The sequence below is a fragment of the Tachypleus tridentatus genome, chromosome 9 (genome assembly GCF_004210375.1).
Source record: "Tachypleus tridentatus isolate NWPU-2018 chromosome 9, ASM421037v1, whole genome shotgun sequence".
Classification (NCBI taxonomy): Eukaryota; Metazoa; Arthropoda; class Merostomata; order Xiphosura; family Limulidae; genus Tachypleus; species Tachypleus tridentatus.
The window spans coordinates 84,496,786-84,520,795 of NC_134833.1; the positions used below are offsets into that span (position 1 = coordinate 84,496,786).

The 24,010-nt window shown below is 32.9% G+C and overlaps 1 protein-coding gene across 1 annotated transcript in view; it reads left to right on the forward strand.

Moving 5' to 3' along the window:
- The window catches only part of LOC143225650 (disintegrin and metalloproteinase domain-containing protein 10-like), a 62,306-nt gene extending 47,360 nt beyond the window's left edge, over positions 1–14,946 (forward strand). Inside the window, exons 12-14 of the mRNA XM_076455446.1 lie at positions 2,554–2,768; positions 5,259–5,423; positions 7,145–14,946. Coding sequence (XP_076311561.1) covers positions 2,554–2,768; positions 5,259–5,423; positions 7,145–7,450 — 686 coding nt within the window. The 3' untranslated portion in view covers positions 7,451–14,946. The remainder of the gene's footprint in view (positions 1–2,553; positions 2,769–5,258; positions 5,424–7,144) is intronic.
- The last annotated feature ends 9,064 nt before the right edge of the window (positions 14,947–24,010 follow it).

Sequence of the window (24,010 nt, forward strand, 5' to 3'; positions counted from 1 at the left end):
TCACTTATACAGCAAGTATGAAACTTGTGACAAGTTGAAAATGTAATTAATACCATTTAATAGTTTTCTCTCTATGAATAATGTAGTACTTTTCTGTCTTTAATGGTTTTCCATCTGAAGAAATCTGGTGGAAGTGTGTAAAATTAAGAAAACAAATGGCATTGGTAGTGTTGTGAAAAAAAAATATCTGTAAACAGGTTGTACACACAGTAGGTATGGAAAACTGACATTCCTAAACAGTGGTTTTAGAATTGTTTGTAACCACTGTCCAAATTATGGAAATAGCAGAAATTTTCATCATAATCACCATATGAAAAACAGCACATTTAATTATTTTCAGCATGACTGAATAACAAACCCTTCCAGGTTCTGAGCCAGCTGTAGGAAGGATAGGCAGAACAGGTCATGTGGCAGACATCGAATTATTAATCTATATGTTGTTAGTGAACACTGTTGTTTACCATGATTTTTTATCATGATTTCTACAAGCGAGTCTTGGAAGACAAAGAAGTACACAGTAAAGGGCACAAGTCAAGGATATATGGAACATATTCTTACTACATGTAGAATTATAGTTACTACTAACTTGTATAACTGGGCTTGCTACTTTTTGGTATTTATCTCTGTTCCCCCTTTCCTGCCTCTGAAGCTGTAACTATCATTGTTAATCCATTTCCATGACTGAATTAAGATGATGAAGCAAGCTTAATTTTTGAATTAAATAAACAAAACATTCTGCTCTAACTGTAAGTGTACAGTAAGTACACTACACTCTTGAGTAAGGAAGCACGTTATGCTAATATAATAATAGGTAGGCAAATGATGTATTTATACCACATGTTGTTTTGACAGAACATTGGTCTCCCTTCTTTAGTTGTAATCATTATTTACATGTCATTACAAAGACAAAAGGCACAAGGTTTAAATGCCATGGAAATGATATCTGCAGGTAACAGGTTATTGGTAGAGACCAAGACTGGCCATATGTACAAACAATGAGAAGACCTTGCCAAGTAAGACTGACCTTTAATTAAACCATGATAATGGCTGTAGCAATATCTGAGAGCGAGTTGTGTTCTATCAATGTCTGCCTTTCAAAATATTGCTAAAAGTCTATGGTTTCTCATTCGTTTGGCAGTCTGTAATTCAGCTGGTTTCTCATTCGTTTGGCAGTCTGTAATTCAGCTGTAATCCAAAAGAGAGAAAATGAGTGATGGTAGAGGCATTATTGAGAGGGAATGCATGTGTGAATCTCCAACATTATTGAGAGGGAATGCATGTGTGAATCTCCAACATGTGTGAATCATGTGTGAATCCAACATTATTGAGAGGGAATGCATGTGTGAATCTCCAACATTATTGAGAGGGAATGCATGTGTGAATCTCCAACATTATTGAGAGGGAATGCATGTGTGAATCTCAACAACATTGAGAGGGAATTGAGAGGAAATGCATGTGTGAATCTCCAACATTATTGAGAGGGAATGCATGTGTGAATCTCCAACATTATTGAGAGGGAATGCATGTGTGAATCTCCAACATTATTGAGAGGGAATGCATGTGTGAATCTCCAACATTATTGAGAGGGAATGCATGTGTGAATCTCCAACATTATTGAGAGGGAATGCATGTGTGAATCTCCAACATTATTGAGAGGGAATGCATGTGTGAATCTCCAACATTATTGAGAGGGAATGCATGTGTGAATCTCAACAACATGTGAATCTTGATTGAGGGAATGCATGTGTGAATCTCCAACATTATTGAGAGGGAATGCATGTGTGAATCTCCAACATTATTGAGAGGGAATGCATGTGTGAATCTCCAACATTATTGAGAGGGAATGCATGTGTGAATCTCAACATTATTGAGAGGGAATGCATGTGTGAATCTCCAACATTATTGAGAGGGAATGCATGTGTGAATCTCCAACATTATTGAGAGGGAATGCATGTGTGAATCTCCAACACCCATCTACCTGATTATCAAAAATTCTGTGTTACAAAAGATTTCTTCAGGTGCCTTTGTCTTGAAATTCCATCTGAACCTCTCAATTATGATGCCACGTCAGAGAAGCTCAGAGAGGACTACAAGGAAGCACTGTAGACAGTTCAACATGTGAATGTGATAAACAACAGTGTTGGAAGATGACAACCTGTAGTTTCCTTGTAGACCACTGAAACTTCTCACCATTTTAATTTATTCCTGAAGTTTAATTCTGGCAGCAAATTGATTAAAATGCTTATTTGAAGCTTAATAATTTTGTAGTAACCATTGAGATGTAAAGTATGAAATATAAAATATTGTACATTCAATTCTCCATTTTCTAGAATTATATTGGTTTTGTTATTGCAGTTACTTAAATCCTGTTCTATTTCAACATATGTAAAAACATTAGATAAAACTAATTTCTGAGTATGATTGATCTCTGCTGTTTTAATCCTTGTCTTCACCAACGGAAAAGAATTTTGTAAACCTTTATATTTGACTTTCAAAAGTATCAGTACTTGTAAATTAATAAATGTTTTTTTGTTATTTTTTTCATCTATATAGATCAACCTCTAACTTGTAAGAGCACATATGAAATTGAAAAAATGAAAGATATTAAGGGAATCAAATTACGACCTGGATCTCCGTGTAATGATTTCAAAGGATACTGTGATGTCTTTCAGAAGTGTCGAGCTGTAGATGCAGAAGGTCCTCTAGCTCGATTAAAAAATCTTCTATTTAACCAAAAGACACTCATGGATATTAGGCAGTGGGTTACGGTAAGCTGTCTTTTTAGAGACATCTAAAATATCACATGGTGAAATAAATATCTATTTGATGTATTTCACCTTTTTTTTCTCCTTTTTATTGCATTTCATACTAGTCGTGGCACAGCCAGGTGGTCAGGTTGCTTGACTCTTAGTCTGAGAGTTATGGGGTTCGTATCCCTATCCCACCAAACATACTTGTCTTTTTAGTCATGAAGACATTGTAAAATGACAGTCAATCCCACTATTCATTGGTAAAAGAGTAGCCTAAGAATTGGCAGTGGGTGGTAATAACTAGCTGTCTTCCTTCTGTTAAATTAGGAATGGCTGGGGCAGATAGCCCTAGTGTAACTTTGCATGAACTTCAAAAAAAAACAAACCCAAACAAAGCATTTGATACTATAAATAAGATTAAAGGCAAACATAGTAAAGATATTGAAAAGCTACAGTTGAACATAGTACATATTGTGATAAGAAGTTAGGAAGCGACATTTTTGGAATAAAATAGAATTTAAAAAAGAATGTTTGGATATAATATTTTGGAACATTTTAGTGGTTAAGTAACTTTGATCATATAGACTAACTTGACTTAGTTATTCCTCTGTATCTAAATTTTATAATTTCTGAAACTCTGAAATCAGGATATTTTATGTAAACCACACTTAAAATCTGTCTGTTTTTTCTTTGTTTCAGAAATGCTGTATAGACATTTTTGTACAGTGTAAAACATTTAACCACAGGACTGTCCCTATTAACATACTGCTTAGTGTTAGGACATTGTTGTTTGTAGTGTCAGTTGTGTTTTAATATTTTGGCCTCAGTGCTATGATAGGCAAATTGAAACCACTTCCATTGTTAATGTCTGTAGACTGCTCAGTTAACTTAAACTATAGTCTGTTATAAGTATTATACTATGCAACAAAATGTTTACTTGTTCCTGGGCAGAAAATGTTATTTCCCAATTGCTTATGCCTAAATTAAATGGAAAAGACCTATTTTTCTTTTCAAACTTTGCTTTTGTGACCTGGGAGCATATAACGAAAACATGATGGGACACTATATTTGGGGGCTGATACGTGAAAGTGATTTATATTACAGTCACAAATCTCAAACTACTCACTTATAAACATTTTTGTATAACTTTGGTGTAAATACATGTAAATCTTGATTCATATGTTGTTTTATTCATACCTTATGTAAACAAAAATGTGTGAATTTGCCTGTTTTTGCGTAGAAAATAAGTTAATTTCTAAACTTCATAATCCAGGTCACAAAAGCAAAGTTTGAAGGGAATAATGGTCATTTTCTGTACTTTTACAACATAATATATATATTTTCCTTCTCTGCTGAAATCAGCATCCTCCATAGAGTATGCATGATCAGTTCTTTACAATACTTGCCAGAATCCTCATCACAACATGGTAGGATGGGAGTTAGAAAACCATTGGTTGAAATGTTATGTTTATATTGAAAAAAAAATATTGTGCTAAATGTATGGCAATGAATACTTTGCATCGAGTCACACTCTAAACTCTCTACAAATAAGTCACTTATATTGTTAACATTACACACTTTTACTTAGTTAAGTACTGATTGCCATCTTTATGTTAACAATTCTAAGAAAAAATGTGAAATAATTCATGAAAATATTTTTAGATAATTTCCTTTTTTGCTGAATCTATGAGAATTTTGAAAACTGTTCATTGAAAAAATATTATGTAAAACTGGTTTTCATAAAATGAACTGTAATGCATGTACACTGAGATGCAAACTACCTCATACTTTGAAATTTATCATTTAAACCTTATAATCACAGAGGTTAGAGTTTCATTGAACCTCTGTTAGTTACAGCAGATAGCATGCTTCATGTATTGAACAGTTGGTAAAGTTGAGTATCAATTAGATATCTGTGTAAACTTACCTGTATCAGGTATCATGTTTATTGAATACTGTTAACCTACTAGCTTGGACAATATTGTTTCTAATAATTAGTTCACAGTTTGTTTTTGTGCATGCATAAAAATTCACATGCTTGGGAGTTTAAGATTAATATAGTTTGTTTACATTCAAGTTATTAACTTGCACATATTTATGTCTGTGGAAATTCTTATCTTAATATTTAATTATATGTACTAACTTGTTCAATCTTATTAAAAGTAATTTGATTTGTCTTAACAATTCCTCCCCCATGTGGTACAATGGTGTATCTGTAGGCTTACAATGCTAAAAATTGAGTTTCAATACTTGCAATACTTTGCTTAACTTCAAGCAAAATTTACTGTTTATGTTTTTAGGGGGTGATATTTTTTAACAGTTCATAAATAACAACATTACCAAAAGTCAAAGTTGCTTTCACCTGCAATAATTTTTGTGAATATGATAGTAAAATTATTTTTAACTTTGTGTGGTTTCATTTATTAGCTTCTTAAATTTATATAAATACAGCTTGAGATAAAAGTTTTTGTTACTAATACTTTTAAGCTGATATTTTACTCTTTACAGACCTATTGGTGGGGTGTTATGATGATGCTGATTGGATTAGCTATCTTCATGGGTCTGTTTATCAAATGTTGTGCTGTTCATACACCAAGCAGTAATCCGAGAAAACCTCCTGCACTTCGTATCACAGACACCCTTAGGAGACCAGCAGACACACTCAGAAGAAAGGTAAGTGTTTAAGTGGTCTTATATAAGTGAAATTGTGCAGTGCAAGTCAAAAGTTTTTACTGGTTTGTTTTTTGGAATAACCTGATAGAAGTAAAAATGATCATTGAAAATGTTTGTAAATTTTAAGTTGGGAGGGTATTAAATTGATAGTTTTTGGTTTTTTTAAATTCTGGAAATAAAGAATATAAATCTAATTTCGTAGTTAATTTGAGAGCATACTATTAACTAAGAAATGTGATTGCTTCTAGTTTGACATGTTAACACAAAATCTTCAATTTGGTTTTCACATAAGTGCACAAACACCTTTAGTCAGTAAGGCTGTTTTGTTCATGATTGTTTTGTTTTTTTATATATTCTCTTTTCACCAGTTGATTTTTATGTTATTGTTACCTTAATTAAGTCTATAAGCAGTAACATTATTTTATATAAAAAAAATTCTTGCAACTGATGGTCAGTAAGTTGTATTATTTAATCAAGTATAATGTATACTGCTGTCTTGTAGTGTCAAATTAATTTTTTTCTCAATGATGAATTCTTCGTCACAAACAAGTATTGCGACTTTTTATCTTGTTCTTATAGACTGTATGTATGACGAACTGCACTAGCACTGGTTTTGTCGGTACTAGTGTGTAAAACAGTAAATAAGCTGTTTAACATCTATTTTAACTGAAAGTAAGTGAAATACCTCATACTTATACAATAAAAGGTGTCATTGAATTTTTTTTTGAATTATCAAAAATGCTTAATGGTAAATACAGACCTGTGTTCACATTTATTGAATAGTGTAGTGCACATGGCATTTAAAAAGGTGGTTACCATAGATTCAGTGTCTATACATGGTTACAGAATAAGCTCAGAATGTTAATATTCCAAGAATGACGAAGTATCTTTAAATTTTCGATTGAGGATATATTATCTGTAGAAAAAATATAATATTTGGATTTACTTGTTTAACTGGTATGATTGATTATCATTTATATAATTTAAAAACCAAATAAATAATTGAAATGAACACTTCACATGAGTTGAGTTAGATATATTTTGAATTTAACAAGTGTATTGAAAACCTCTTTTTGTTGTTGTTGTTTTTTCCAAGTTAACCAAATGTATTACAAACAAAAGAGAAAGATTAACTGTGCATTCCTCCCTGTCATTTCTCTTGTATGACATTTGCAGGGATGTCTTTAAAACTGAATCATTGAGTACAAAGAACTTCAAATAAATATTACAAACATAAAGGTTAATTAAATAATATTGCAACAAGACATGTACAGAAGACGTAACATAATTTATGGGCTAAAACTATAGTTATAAATATTCAAGAATCAATAAGAATAATAAGATTTAAAAAAACTAAAGTAGTATTAGATGGAGATGAATTTCCATCTAGTTATAGTATTAGTATATAGCATGACCATCATAAATTTTGACCAGTAAGATATGATGTAATATTATGACTTGTAACAAGTTTTTAGCTACTGAAACTGTAATTTTGTAGATTAATTCTGAAAATGACAGAAGAATTGCAAAGCATACTGTGGCAGCTACTGACATAATCATTAAATGTATTTTGTGTACATGTAAATGTTGTATTTTTATTATGTAATTAAATTTACTTGATTCATTGTTGCATGTGTGCAAAGTAAGTTTTTGTGAAATTTATTCTTTAGTAAATGCTGTGTATCTATCAGAGGAGTTAGCTAATAGTATCTGTGTTTCAGAGACGTCACTCAGCTCATCAGCCGGGAAGAGCTGCACAGGGTCGATCAGTCACCCAGGCTGCACCTCTTCAACAAGCTCCTCCCAGTGAACCACCACCACCTTACTCTGGACCAAGTCCATCTGCCCCACCTTCGATTCCTGGACCTTCCTGGGGTTATGGAGAAGGAAGAGGCCATTACAATAGAAAAGAAAAAAATTGCCCCAAGCCTAGTGTCCCCAGTACCCACATAGAAGAAAATATGTATGCTCCTGCACGACCTGGACGAAGTAACGTAATGGAGATGAGGTCCAAAAATCGTGCCTGACCTTGGTCAACCCATAGGCGTTAACTTATCATAAAATATCCAAATATTGGAATATGAAAACCAGACAAATTAAGAAGCATGCCTCCAGTTCATGGGTGGAATGCATCTAAAAAGATAACAGGTCCTCACATTTATCCAATGTTGGAGGGAGTGTTTTTACCTGGTATCACCCAACTGCATGGCATTTATGTCACTGTCCATCAACACAGACCTATCCAGCAGACTTGAGTCTTCATTATTGTACATCGACTAACAAAGTTTTATTTTCACACTGATAGAAGAACAGCACCAAGGAGCTTTATGGTTTGTCAGTTTTTCCTTTGCATCAGGTTTCTACACTGAACTTAGCTTACATTTTGGTGATAAGATTGCTTAGTCAAGCTAAAATGCAAATGACTTAGTAAATAATTTATGCTTTACACTTTGGGTGATTTTAACTAAAGTTTCACTGGTTTACAAATACCTAGAACAAAATACAAGTTCCGTGTTTTGGACATTGTATTTTGAACATTTTTTTTTTAGCATTGGATTTTATTGATTACAATTGTGTATTAATTTCATTTTTGTGTATTTGACTGTTTGTATTCACATTTTTTAGGGATCTCGGAAAGTTCAGTAATTTGTGCAATTTTGAGGTATACTTTTGTGAGCTTGGTTTCTAAATTCATCTGGGAACATTTTATCAGTTCATATAGTCCTGATAAAAAGGAAAATTAATTGCATTGTTGTTCAATAGAAATTACTTTTAATAAATTTATTTTAATGTTAAGTTTGGTAAATATAAAGTTGAATACAGTATGTTTAGAAATCTTATTTTGCTCTTTTAAATTTCTGAAGTTAAAAGACATTACTACTTACAACATGTAGCTTAGTTTAATATGATGATTTATCTTCATGGATATTGTGTTGCAGTTTTAAGTGACCATCAATTCTTTCATTTTATTATCTTTATTCTTAGTTTTTGTGTGTATTGGTAATTGAAAAATATAAATAGTTTTTCCCTTTTCATCAGACAGTTTGTGCTATTTGGTGAAAATGCACTTGAAAACAAAATATATAATTTGTCTTGTAGCTTCACTTTACAATGGAATAAATTATCTTTTCTAATCAAATACTGTATTTACACATAGGTGTTTAAGTAATAGAGTATAATTATAATATGTTTCTTAGGATGTTTTGAAATAGTTTTGAGAATCTACATTTTTGGAACATGTAATACCTTCCAATGATGGCTGTATTTTTAAGGTAATGATGGCCATTAAGGGCTTCATTTGAACTGCAAAGAAACTGTTTTGCTTGTCCATATGTGTAATATCCATTTCTTGTACTGTTAAAACATATCCAGACTTTTGTAAAAAGTTTAATAAAATTTTAAAATATCCTAATTTTTCTTGCCATCGTAAAGGGCATACAGATTAATTATATTGGTATTAAACCTATTTTTATTATTGCAAGTCATGGTGTAAAGTGCATGTTGCAAAAATAAACTAAGAGTGAAAAATTAGTGTCTCAGAAGAAAAAATAAATAATTTATCTTATGTGTTTTCTCTGTGCAACTTCTAGTGGTTTTCTGCTTACATGTTGTATGTTACAGGATATTTCTTCCATACATCCAAGCTTTTCAACACATGATAAAGTTAATATTTCTTGTACAGTTAATTTTTCCTTTGATTTTCTTGACCTGTTTAACTATTATGAATCCCTGAGTAATCTATACTGAACTAGTTATGAAGTATAGAAATGGGTGTTATATAAAGTTACATATTAGCTTTAAAGATTTGTTAAGATACAGTATCTGAATATGTTCATAAATAAGCAATGTACATAATGAACATCAAGACTAGTTCATGAAATGATAAATATTGAACAACCTATAATTTTGTCTTTTTTATTTTGTGTAAAAAGAATTTCTAGTTGTCTGTAAGTAGTATTTTTTAACATAGCAACATTGTAAGAAAGCTGGACTATCCATTAACTTTTGCACCTTCTCAGGTGACAATTTGTTTGAGGGTTCTTTCCTATGCTCATCATTCTATTAAAAAAATTATGGAAAGGTGACTTTTTTTCAAAGAGTTAATTTAGAATATTAAGACAATATTTTTCACCAAGTATTTTTATAGGTGGTTATTGTATATGGAATTGACATATGATGAAAATGCACATCAAAGGTTATTTGTAGATGTTTACACTAAAAATAGCTTGTTTAGTGAACCATATTATAGATCCATCTTGTGAAAATGCACTGTTGGTTGGTAGTTAACTGAATATTTCTACATATATCAGTTAAAAATGTGAGTTGTAACATTTTGCTTGAGATTCAAAAATTAAAAATTTCAAATGCATATTTATATTTCTTAATTTAACGTAAGAATGTTTGGTAGTTACTGTAGATTGATATTTTTAAGTCAACTGCATATTATTTTAAAGCATCTTAACTGAGGAAATCATCAAATAATTAGCCCAGAGAAGAATATATAGGGATAAAATTATGCTGTAGTTTTGTAAGTCATCTTCCATCTTGCGTGTTTGTTATTTTTGATATTAACTGTACCAAGAATTGGTATGATTCACATTTTTCAAGTCCACTTGTGTATTAATACTTGTATGTATAACACAAGAGTTTGTAAATGATGCATCAGGTGGGATGGTAAAACATTTTGTGTTTTGGGTTTCTGTGGTTCTCAATAGTGAAGCAAACAGTATTTCTTAAGATACAACTTTATGTGGTACTTTCCTCATTCTCAACAGCTCCATTGTGTTATTCTTCTGAGTAGTGTGAATGTACCACTGACGTCAGTGTAATATAAAAGGTAATTTCTTAGTTGAGAGTGAATGGTAAATATTTTGGGTAAATGTTTTAGCATTAGAAAATAGACTGAGGTTTGAAATGTTTCTTCTTGGTTATGTTACGCAATACACAGCTCTGACACGTATGTTTCTAAACAGTTTTAAATGTAATATTTTCTAGTTTAATAAAAAAATAAATAGTAATCATAAATGTTTCAGAATTTTACAAATATGTTCAATTGTTTATTGTGAATATCCCATATTCTTGATCAAATGGAATTAGACTGAAAGAAATTTAAAGTTACCTGTGATTTTGTCAGCATTATTTATAAAGATAAACCAACTACTTTTACTTTCATTTTTATTTCTTGAACTCGGAGATAAATAATCTACTTTTTTCAAGGAGATATTATTTTTTAAACTTCATTTTTTCTTATTGTTCCATATTGAGATATGGATTAATCAGCTGTTGTTTTCCTTAGAGTTAACATAATGTCAAGTAATATTTTCAAAATAGCTAGTTTATAGTTTTGTGTAATCTAAGTATTAAGAATTCTCTACTTTAAGAATTATATATGTGCAGTCTTTTTTATTAATGTTTTTATTCTCCATTTACAGGATTCACTTTATGTTTTTGTAATAGCATTTTTGTCCCAAGGTCTTAAGGTATCTATAATATTATTCAAATAATTTCTACATTTCTTTATTTTAAGAATCAGTAGGATAAGAAGGATCTCTTTTTAACATACAAAATATAATTATACAGGCTGTTGTACCACACAGGAGCTGTTTTTAATATACAAAATATAATTATACAGGCTGTTGTACCACACAGGAACTGTCTATAACATACAAAATATAATTATAAAATACTGGTTGTTGTACCACGTTGTTCCTCTAAGGCCAACACTCAACTTTTCAGCAGTGTTCCAATTGTCTTTTCAAACAGTTGAATTTAGGAACTTTTTATGAAAAACGAAAATGTACAAGTCACATTTAAAATAACATTTTGTTATTCAAGAAATTAGGGGAGTTTTGTATGTAGGTTTTAAACAACTCTAATCTTCCAAAACCTAAAGATCCTACTTTGTAAATAGTGTTGAAGGCCACTAACTTTAATTAAAATAAAACAAAAGATCACCACTAATCTAGTAGAAAGAATAACATTCAGACATTTTGTTTTATTATTTACAGTATAATAAAGGTTACTTTACAGCACTATGGTTCTGAAGGTTTCATCTTTTTATTTCTAGTTAAATTGTTCAGTCTATTCAATGTAACTCAAGTGTTTTTATATAAATGCTCACAAACTGATGTATAGGTTGCAACAGCTGTATGAAGATTGAAAATTGACAATTGGTATATTAACATGTCTCAGATTTGTACTTTATAGTCCTGTATATTTGTGAGTTTAAACAATAATCATTATAATTTATAAATGTCGAGTAATAAGTGTGCAGATTTAGTGAATTATTTTGTAGTGAGTAGAGTTTTCACAGATTAGGATATGAATGAAAACCTTGTATTCTAAGGATATTGCTGCATGAGTAATATTGTTATTTTTCTCATGTTGTTTGTATTTAAAACTTCCCTGACTTCTCTTGTGGTGCTGATGAAATTATAAACTATGGATAAAAACTTCTTTGCAGAGAAACATCACGTAACAAAGTCTGCAGCACTTTAGTTAGGCCTACATTTCATTGGCTTTAATTTAGTTATAAGATAGTCAAGTTTTGTTTTGTTTTTAAGTGTTAGAATTTTATGCTTTTGATTTAAGTTTTCATTGATTCAAGGGTCTGTCTTATGCTCTCAAATGTCATGTAGTACAATGGCTCCAAACTTTACTCACTCCACAAAAAAAAAAAAACTTGGATCATGAGCCAACCAGCAGTGAGAGTGAAGAGATGTTTGCAGTGTGTGGTTAGAGATCAGTAGAGTTGTTGTTTCCTAATGTAGCTTATTTTACAGTGAACTAAGAAAACTACTTTCCACCTATTCTTCACACATGTAGAATTTGTAAATTTCACAAAAAAAGGGCTAGATGTTCCACAAAAGTTTTTTTTTAAGCTTTGTTTTCATTTTTGAATTAAACGTATTGCTTTTTAGGTTTTGTGAATTGGATTTTAATGAATGTTCCAGCATGGAAACTTCTCAAAGTGGATTGTGTTTTCAATACTTGGTAACATACTCAGACAGGAGTAAGTTTTATGTTCCACATACATACTGCCACACAACTTGCATTGATAAACCTAGTTTTGTGTTGTGCAACAAAACATAATTATTTTCCTTTCTTGTAACATTAAATAAAACATTCTTTAAAAGATTTACAGTAATATTCTTATGCTGATAATTGGATGTTCTCTCTCTGTTTTTAATGTCATCAGTAATACTGTTTTTTCAAGGTATTTTTATGGAGTGAAAATTGATTGTTTTTTCTTGTGCTGTTTGGTTTATACTAAGTGGGATTTCTTTCTTCAAAGATCTGTATTCATAGGAAAATAATTCTTTTTTTGAATTAAAAGTATTGCCTTTTAGGTTTTGTTTTTAACTATAGTTAACAGAACTCTGTGATAACCACTTTCTTTGTAGTATCTTACATATAATGTATGGAAAAGGTATAGTATATTTTTTTCAGTCATATCACTAGGATATGGCATATGTTCATAAAAATGTATCAGCATAAGTATTCTTTGTCATGGTTGTAGAGCCAGGTGGTGATAAGCTAAAATTACTGTGCGAGGTCATGAGTAGCAGTTAAATATTTTATTTCATAATCTGTAATCAGTAATTCATTCTTTTGGGAAACAAATAGTGCATTCATTGTCAGTTTTGCTTGGGCCAGAATGCTGTCTTAGCAAAATAATATTAAACATACCATTTTTATAGCTTTCAGAAGTATTTATATTTTAATATTTAAAAATAAATTATAGAATTTGCTCATAAAAAGAGAAAAATAAGATTTCCTTGTGTTTTGCACAAGCCTAACCTCGTAATTTACAAATACATGTGGACATAAAATATATAAATGTTTGTTACATTCAGATCTACAAATAACACCATAAGTGACCTTTATCTGATGCTGTGTCCACATTCATTTTCCATGTTCTGTATCATAGGACAAAACATTAAAGAGCATACTTCTCTTATGGAGTATGGATTTACTAAAGAAATAAAAACTATGTAGGTGGTATTTTCATTGTTTCCAGACTTGGTAATGCTAAGTCATAACTACATAAAAATATTTTTGTACATTTTCCATAATATAAAACTTGTAGCGATTTCAGATGGGATTATAGAATGTTTAAGTTTCATAAAGTTAGTGTATCTTTGAAAAGTCCTTTGAGACCTTTGTTTTGCTGTTTGTTCTTTGATTTTCAAATTTTTTTATTGAAAATGAAATAGAAACCTTCAGTTTGCTCCTGAATAAGAAAGGTCCACCTTTCGAAAGTGCTCGGATTATATGGTTTATATTTTGTTTTCATCAAGACTTCTTGGACCTATGTATTTTTAGAACATCAAAAACTGTTAGTAATTACTAATTGCTGTATAAATGCCTATTCCATTTTACAGTTCCATCTGTTCCATAGGTTAAAGGTTTTACTCCCACAAAGATGGGAAAGTGTTCACCTTTTTAAGAGCACTTCCAAGCTGGATTTTCTACTGCCAAGTTGAAATCTGATTGGTTTAAGGTACCACTTTGTAAAATATATCCCAAAATACTGATATTCTTATGTTAGGATAATATTGTTATAATGTCAAGAAATTCATGCACAGAAACTAAGCATATGATCATAGTTACAACAGCAGTTGAGTGATATTGTGTTCCATATTTGTTGGTGCTCAACAGTTTGTTGAAATATGGTTAAGTAAGGTACTGTAAGCTCTTCCTTAGATAGTTAACTGGAGACTAAATTCAATGGAAACTAAGTCTCCCAACTGTATGTTGTTTAATGTTTGGGTAGTTCATTTTCAAAATATTAAATATTGTATGCAATCATAAAATTGTACTGGTGTAGACATTTGTTGAATCAGATTTTCATTGAATAAGGTGATGTTATGTAACTTAATATTAATGGTTTGTTTGGTACTAAATCATTATTTTGAAGCCACCTTGGTTTATATCAGGAATTGGCCTATGTAGCTCAGATAATGGTTTTAAATACCAGCTTTCTAATTGGCCAGTAAAGTTGACATTGAAGATTTCTTTGAATTTTATTGTTGGTTATCCAATAGATTTGATGTAATGTTCAATTTACAACTTGATTTTAATAAAGTAAAATCAACAAGCATTTCATTCAATAAAAATTCCTAATGCTAATCCTTAGAAACCTGGCCAGTAGTTAGCTTGATTTGCAATATTTTTGTCTTATTATTAAAATCAACTGACATTTCACCGAGATAGAATTTTCATAAACATGCTTAATATTTAACTTATAATAACTCTTATGAAATTTCTTTTCCCTTCTATACAATTTTTTTACTGAGTACTTGGTTTAAAAAATTTAAATGTAACTTTTTTGTGTGTAAACTTTTATGGGTTTTTAACTGCCACACCTGTATTTTTAAAATGTAGTGGGATATACAGTTGTTGTTGTACAGTTGTTTAGGATGGTAAACTTGTTCTTTTTTAAATGCTAAAAAGAAAAGGTATTTCAGTGACCAATGAGTGGCTCAAAATGGCATTTTAATAAAGATGTTTTTCTATTGGTTTACTTGTTTTTATTTACTTTGTAAAATTATCCACAGTAAAATATCATTTGAAGACTGGTTCAGACAAGAATGTACGAGGCTGGAGGAAGCATTGTAAATGTTATACGTAGTAATTGGAAATGCAATTCTAAAAGGTCCATGAATTTGAAAATATTGATATGTAAACTGACGCAGATGGTGAAAAGTTATTAAATACAAATCAGTATTAATTAGTGTTCAGTTTATTAACTTGCACAAAAGATGTTCAGCTGAAAAATATGTTGTTGCTCCTGAGGGGAGAAAATTACTTGAAAAACTTGTATGTGAATGTTTGGGCCAACAGTAAATCTACATGTTCGTTGTTGCAGTATCACGTTTTGTTAACTGCCATGTTCTTACAGTGACGTTGTTCTGCACCATGAAATCAATATATTCTATCATAAACAGTCCATGTGTGCATAGTTTGAAAAATAAAATTAGATAATATAGTTGCCAGCAATCACATTTAATAAATTTCATTTAAATACGTAATGTTTCAGTCTTAGTCCTGTGTACCATTAACGGAAAGATTAGGCCCTGCACCCGGAGTCATCAGGGGTGCAAAAGCTTGATTAATTGTCTTATTAAAGTGCATTAAAAACTTCCCATGAAAAATTCTATGGAAAGTTGGATGTTATCGTTAACTGGTATTATGGGGCTCCATAGGTACGTAATTACGCTCTGGTTCGGAATTACTCTCAGCCAATCTGTTAGGCTTGCATTAGATGCTATACGCAGAGGTAAGGAAAATACAGTGATAATTTGAAATGACGATGCCGAACATTAATGTCATAAAAGTATGTAAGCCAGTAGGAGGGAAGCCACGCATTACATCCGTTTTATTGGATTCGTGTAGTGGCTAATGGTTTTAGTCTCGGAAAGTGTGATATAAAAGGTTTATGTTAATACATCCAGTTATTACGTCCACAAGTGTATGGGACTTTTCCGTAATAATAGATTTGAGATGAAATTACACAGTTTTAAAGATATTTGTTGTATTTTAAGGTCATCACGAGAGAATGGAGTATTCTCATAAAGTATATGGATACGATAGGATAAGTACAGGAAATTATGGCTGGTGACGTTCCTGAGGTGATTCTGGAGATTTTAGGAGTAACCAGTAATACTTCAGGCCGAATCTATCATCCGTAATGTGTCATAAAGTAACTATGGGTTCTGCTTAACCAGCCTTAAGGGTCTCTGGTACTGCTAGATGCCCTCGGTCACTAAAGATGTTAATGTCTGTTAGCAATAGCCTTTATGGTCCAAGGTAACTTTTTTCAGTTTTATATGTAGCACAAATAAAGTTATTCAAAACCGGATAGCTGAAAAGAAGGGTTAAGAAGTTAATCTAAACTGAAAGTATTGGGATTGAAAGGTAAAGTCAAACTTATAGTTGGCCTAAAATCCTGGTTAAAAATGTGGGCTAAACTTGTAATGTTGTCCCGTTTCTCGGTTCTAAAACAATTACCATGATAAAGTTGCATTTCTATATCATTGCGTATTGGTTGTCCTCGTCAATACAGGTTTCATTTGGTCTCGTATACATATAGAAGCCAGTGCGAGTTGCACATTTATTTTCTTTCATTTGAAAACGGCCCGGCATGGCCAAGCGTGTTAAGGCGTGCGACTCGTAATCTGAGGGTCGCAGGTTCGCATTCCGGTCGCGCCAAACATGCTCCCCTCCCAGCTGTGGGAGCATTATAATGTTACGGTCAATCCCACTATTCGTTGGTAAAAGAGTAGCCCAAGAGTTGGCGGTTGGTGGTGATGACTAGCTGCCTTCCCTCTAGTCTTACACTGTTGAATTAGGGATGGCTAGCACAGATAGCCCTCGAGTAGCTTTGTGCGAAATTCAAAACAAACAAAATTACATGTGTATGTATATAGATACTGAAGAGAGGGTACATCTTTATATCGTAAAAAACAGAGGGGTTGGTGTCAAGATTGTTGTCAAATGCAACGAAAATCCGACAAACGTAAATTATGTCCGTCTGTTATCATTTTCATTAAATACATGAGAAGAGTTTAGCTCATACAACTTATAAATACCCCTGTACCGCTCTTTCACTTGGTAAAGATATAGTGAACTGAACAAAATTCTGATCCAAAGTTTAAAGACTTGACAGCAAAAATATCAAGAAAACTCATGTTCATCACACAAATAAGGTTGTAAAGCACATTTTGAAATATTTTTAAAAGAAGTTATGTCGTCCGCATACATTAGCACTTTGTTAGCATCGGGTACATGACACACGAACAAAAATAAAACTGTAGTGTTCAGTGCATACAAAAACACTGAAGAGGGTAAGTAAAACCTACACTGTTAATAATGAAACAGGTATAGGTAGAAAACTGAAATTATCCATTAGTGATTCCAAATGTCTCAGGAGTGAGTCTTTATGAGATAGAGAAAAATCAGGAGCAGATCTTGTCAATGATTATGCTGTAAATATAGGTATGGATGGCATCAACAGAATAAACAGTTAGAACAAAAAATCATTTAGTTGCTCAATATCCCCTGCTTAGAGGAGGTAAGTAAACCATAAAGTTGGTAGACATCACGAAGTTGAATTATTTAACAATATTCAACAATAAGTTGTTCGTCAGATAAATGGTTTGTTTACTTATTTTGAATTTCGCGCAAAGCGAAATGAGGGCTATCTGCGCAAGCCATCCTTAATTTAGCAGTGTAAGACTAGAAGGAAGGCAGCTAGTCATCATTACCCACCGCCAACTCTTGGGCTACTCTTTTACCAACGAATAGTTGGATTGATTGTAACATTATAACGCCATCACGGCTGAAAGGGTGTGCATGTTTGGTGCAACGGGGATTCGAACCCGCGATCCTCGGATTACGAGTCCAGTGCCTTTATTACCTGACCACGCCGGGCCCAGAGGAATGGACACATACACACAGAGATGCTACAATAATGTTCAAACACATGACATAACGTCTATTTCACCTTTAGAACGTATAAGTGATGTTGTTTTGATCAATTTATCTTACATATATTGTGATCCGTGGTTTCTGTCTGAGCGTCCACTGTCTGTCGTTTATGACACCCGCTTCCCTCAGTGTGTTTGGAATGTTGCACACCCAGACAAAACTCAACATTCACTTTAGAAGTAGGAGGAGAAGAGGAATGAATAATGTTAATGATAAATTTTAATTTGTTTGTTTGTTTTGGAATTTCGCACAAAGCTACTCGAGGGCTATCTGTGCTAGCCGTCCCTAATTTAGCAGTGTAAGACTAGAGGGAAGGCAGCTAGTCATCACCACCCACCGCCAACTCTTGGGCTACTCTTTACCAACGAATAGTGGGATTGACCGTCACATTATACACCCCCACGGCTGGGAGGGCGAGCATGTTTAGCGCGACGGGGGCGCGAACCCGCGACCCTCGGATTACGAGTCGCACGCCTTACGCGCTAGGCCATGCCGGGCCATAATAAATTTTTTTTTTTTTTTAATTCAATAAATATTCTACACTAAACTGTTAATAATTAATCACACTGTTATTCACATTTCTAAATCTGATATAACTCAGATATTAGAAATGTTGATTTACCATATGTCATTGTTAAATGGCTCTTAGCATGACCGAATTGTTTAATAATTACTTTACGCGGTCAGCGGTATAAGCAGGTCAGAGCTTTAGATCTGAGTGAAACCAAGAGTGCAACACAGTTAACCTTTTTAAAGTTCGGGAAATAATTTAAATTGATAGATCAGCTTAAACATTTCTTGTCACTGGGGTGGATACCTAGGCTAGAGTAACTTACAGTTTCTCTTCACTACATATTTTTTCTTCCAATTTATAATTCCGTCAAAAACACCTCGTTTATTCTGCCATTTTGACCTGATAATCAGTGTTGACACATATGAATGGTTGGACTAAAGACCAGTAAGTTGAGATACTTTGTTAAAATAAACTGTGTAATTAAAAAACAAAACAAAACTGTATTTAATATGAATAAATAGCATTTATCTTAATTTACTTTATGCATAAAATGTTATCATGCGTACAGTACTACCCAAAAGTGTTAAAACAAGATATGGGCTAATTCTCACATGCCATTACACAATATAAATTTCAACACTATGGTAATTCTTCGCTCATCCCTATTGACAATTGAATGAGCCAGGGTGAGAATACTTATCAATTTTGGCATTCTCATATACTTGTACCAAGGGCTTATCATAAGGGTTTAGCTTGAATGAACATACTGATCAATTTTAGGGTCTCAAATAGCTATCATGGTACCCTATGCAGTGTCTTAACTATACAGAAAGAAGCTACTATTATAGTAGTATATACTAAATGAAATCAATTTAATAGCACTCCACAAATAAACCTTGGTAAAAACAATGTTTAACATTATTTATTAATTTCTGTTGGTATACCACGACCCGAAAAACGAAGATTATTCTCAGTGGAGCAGAAAGTTGCCATAAAAGCTTTACGTGATGTTAGTTGGACTCTTTGATAAATTACTGCAGACTTGAAATGCTCTCAAAACACTCGAGATCGAGATAGGTTAGTTTGAAAATAGGAAAGGAAGAGGTAGAACACCTAAAGTTAATGATACTGATGTTAAGCTCCTTCGTTTATGCAGCCTTCAGAACAGAAGGAAGACTGCTACTGATCTCAGGCAAGAGATATACGACCCAATGAGAGAGAAGTGCCCAGATCTACAGTATCAAGAAAACTCAACGAAAATGGAATATTTGGTCTGTATCAGTTAAAAAAAAACACTTTTACTTCGATTTCTAAATAGCGCCAATAACGCTAAAACGTTTAACAACTGTACTGTTGATGACTGTAAAACATTTGGTTCAAAAAGTAGATTGTACATCCAGCAAGAGAAAGTTGAAAAATACTCACCTCAATGCATAGCACTTAACATGAAGCATGGGGAAGGCATTGTGATGGTTTGTGGGTATTTTTCTGCTGACGCAACAGAAGATATTTGCAAAAGAGATGGAACAATGGACCAGAGCAAGTACCATCAGACACTTATCCCAGTAGTTTGGGTATTATTAATAAAAGATTCTACTACCAAGAAGATAATATCCCCAAACACTCAACCAATCTATGCAGAAATAACGTGACTAATAAAGAACCTACTGATGTAATCAAAATGATAAAATGATCCCCACAGAACCTTGATCTCAAGCCAATTAAGCAGATATGGATTTAATGGACCAAAACCTAACACGTCGAAAGTTATTTCCAAAGAAGCTTTATGGAAGTGTATTAGAGAAGACATTTAGAGTAACATCCCAAAGGGAACTTGATTAAATATGTTAAAACAATGCCTGTAGTTATTAAAACAAAAGGGGGAACACACAAAATATTAACTGTTTATTCAACTGAAGCGCTTCCACCGAGCTTCTGTTGTATTAAACATGAAGATGAATAAAACTTTGATGTTTCATGTCTGGTTCCATTATTTTTTTAAAGTAGTCTGAAATCAAATTATTGACTTTCTTTTGACACTTTTGCACAGTGCTTGCTGTACATATCTAATACGTTTTCCAGCTGTTGTTCAAAAATTGTAACGAAGCCGTTTAAGTTACGTTTATAAGAATGTTCACACAATATTGCCGCCAATCAAAATGAATGGATATAACCAGCTTCCGGTGACATCAGTTAGGAACTTCCTATTGCAGTTAATTTTTGATTACTTGAAATTTGGTCATTTTCATTATGTAAATACTTGATGCAATGTCTGGTGATCAGAACACTCAACTTGCAACCTAAGGGTTGCGGGATCGATACCCGTAACCAAACATGTTTACCCTGTCACCTGTGAAAGAGCATAATGTGATAATTGTTCCCATCATTCGTTGATAAAGAGCTGTCCAAGAGTTGGCCGTAGGTTACGTACAGTATTTGCCTTTTCTTTAGCCCATCACGTCCAAATTATATACGGTCAACGCAGACAGCCGTCGACTAGTTTTACGCGAAATTCAAGAAACAATCAAATTATAACAACACGGATAGATAGCGAGATAGGCAGACGGAAAGAAGCGTTTACATTTAGATTTTTGCCTAATTTTCAAAACCACGAAAACTGAAAGCTATACATTAAACAAATACACACATGCATCTATATATATATATATATTGTATTACTCATTGTATTCACTGGGACACCGAGCTAAAATTCTTGCGTTACAGGTTCTGTTGCTAGGAAAATATTCGGTGACCTAGCTTTATCATGTAGAAATATACAGGAACTTTTCTTTACTTTAAAATATTTTTATTTGCGAAAAGAGGCCGTGTATAATTCTACATATTAATTTACGTACATTATGAGTCTTAACACGCCCCTTCCCCAGAGGCACAGCGGCATATCTGCGGACTCACACTGCTAAAATCCGGGTTCCGATACGCGTGGTGGGCAGAACACAGATAGCCCATTGCGTAGCTTTGTACTTAATTTAAAGCAATCAATAAAGTTAAACAACAATTAAATTCAGTCCCCTGCTGGTACAACGGTACGTCTACGGATTTACAGCGCTAAAATCAGTGGTTCGATTCTCCTTGTTGGACCCAGCAGATACATCGATGTGGCTTTGTTGTAAGAAAACACACCTTCATTCATTAAATTCACCATGTTATTAACGAAAATAAACGAATACTAGATTAAGGTACTCGATTCGTAATATGAGCGTCGCGGGTTCGAAACCCTGTCACACCAAACATGCTTGCATTTTCAGTTGTGGAGGCATTATAATGAAACTGTCAATCCCACTATTCGTTGGTAAAAGAGTAGCTCAAGACTAGCTGCCTTCCCTCTAGTATTACACTGCTAAATTAGGGACGGCTAGCGCAGATAATCTAGCTTTGCGCGAAATTAAATAAAACAAACCTATAATAGGAGGTTGCATAAACATAAGTAAGAAATAAAGAAAAAACAATAACTAGAGATCAACATGAAATATAAAACAATGCAAATATATATATAGAATTTAAAATGAATTAAATTGTCCATGTCTTTTGTATGATGAACAATTGTTGTTATTGATCCCTTAAGAACATAATTAAAAAATATTTACAAGAGAATTTACATAAACCACTTAATTTTTAGACTTTTTATTTTAACTTTTGGCTCGACATGGCCAGGTTGTCAAGGAACTTGAGTCGTAATTTGAGGGTCGCGAGTCCGAATCCTCGTCACACCAAATATGTTCGCTCTTTCAACCATGGGGGAGTTATAATGTGATGGTCAATCCCATTATTCGTTGGTAAAAGAGTAGCATAAGAGCTATCGATGAGTTGTGATGACTAGCTGCCTTCCCTCTAGTCTTACCCTGCTAAATTAAGGACGGCTAGCGCAGATAGCCCTCGTGTAGCTCTGCGTGAAATTTAAAACAAACCAAACTTATTAGGCATCAGACTGTGTCTCAATAAATCAATTATTTCAACACCTTCAACCAATAGGAAAGCATACATTGTTAAAATTGTCACATGACGGCAACGAACAGCGCAAGTGTTAGCTCTCAAGTAAGAAAGAGTGGTTTCACGTTTAGAACATAAACTGTATGCAATGAATGGTGGAGTGTATGTGTTATAATAAGTACATAACATCTCGTACTTTATGTAATGATAGTAGAATGAAACATGGAGAGAGCCACACGTGGTTTCGACGACACAGTAATGAAATAAATGGTGAAAAGTTCACAAAACAAAGTGAGACAAAATTTTAAATCGGTTTTTTACCACTGTCTGTTCGCCCTTTCAAATACAAAGAATGACGAATTGATAAACTCTCCTTGACTCGAACATCCAACCATATTGTACATGAATCTAATGTTCCAATGGACGTACAGGTAAGAATATTCCAAAGCCTAAAGTAATTACTACTAATAATGTTAAACATACTATTAAGTTAATTTTACTGGCATTTTTAAGTTCTAAGCGACTCTGGTTACTGTGCTAGAAAACATTCAGTAAGGAATTTTCCCTAAGTGGCAATCTAATTTAGTTATCCCGCTCTGATATGATTTGATGACTGGTTAACGTTCTCGTTTTACGGTTTAGTATAGGCACTATCGACCAGGAAAGTAACATCAGATGAACAATTTTTGTTTACTTCAGATAATCGAGTAAAGCTACACGAGGACTATCTGCACCAGCCGTCCTGAATTTTGCACTGATACGCTAGAGGGAAAGCACTTAATCAACAACATCTATCGAATAGTGGATGTTGTTCACTGTCATTCTTATAACGTGACCACGATTCCAAAGTGCAGAACGTGGTATATGTATGTACTTTTTTTTTTTCTATAACAGGGAGCGAACCATAAACTACTGTGCTGCAGCAAAATAAATAAACCACGATCATCAGATTAAATACATTTATGTTTTTCGTCATCAGAAAAAGTTTAAAGCTCAACCCTTTCTCTTCTATTAAGTATCATATATACTCACACTTGTACTATAGACATTTATGTAATTGAAAGGGAGCACTTTTTTATCCGTTCTGTAAAACAAAAATAAAGTTTCTTATTTACTTTAAGTGTCCAGGCGCGGTCTACTGGTTAGTATGTTTGGTCAGTTGACATACACACACAAAAGGACGTTTTGGGTGGCTCTGTTGATTAGTTAGTTGCTTTATCTGCAGACTGTCAATTTAAAAGTAAGGAATGCTATGCGTCGGCACGTGTTTATATGGTTTTTGCTCAACAATTCTGAAGCAAAATAAAAAAACAAAAACACCATGCACACTTCCTCATAAAAGACTATCTAAACTTGGAAATAAAACGAATTATATGTTACTATTTAGAGAGTTCCAAACGACGCTTGTTATAACTTCTTTTTTGTCTAGCTTTATACGTTTAGTTAGTGACACCTCTACCTGAGGACTGCAAACAGACTTACAAAAATCGATATATATCTGTCTAGCTTTATACGTTTAGTTAGTGACACCTCTACCTGAGGACTGCAAACAGACTTACAAAAATCGATATATATCTGTCTAGCTTTATACGTTTAGTTAGTGACACCTCTACCTGAGGACTGCAAACAGACT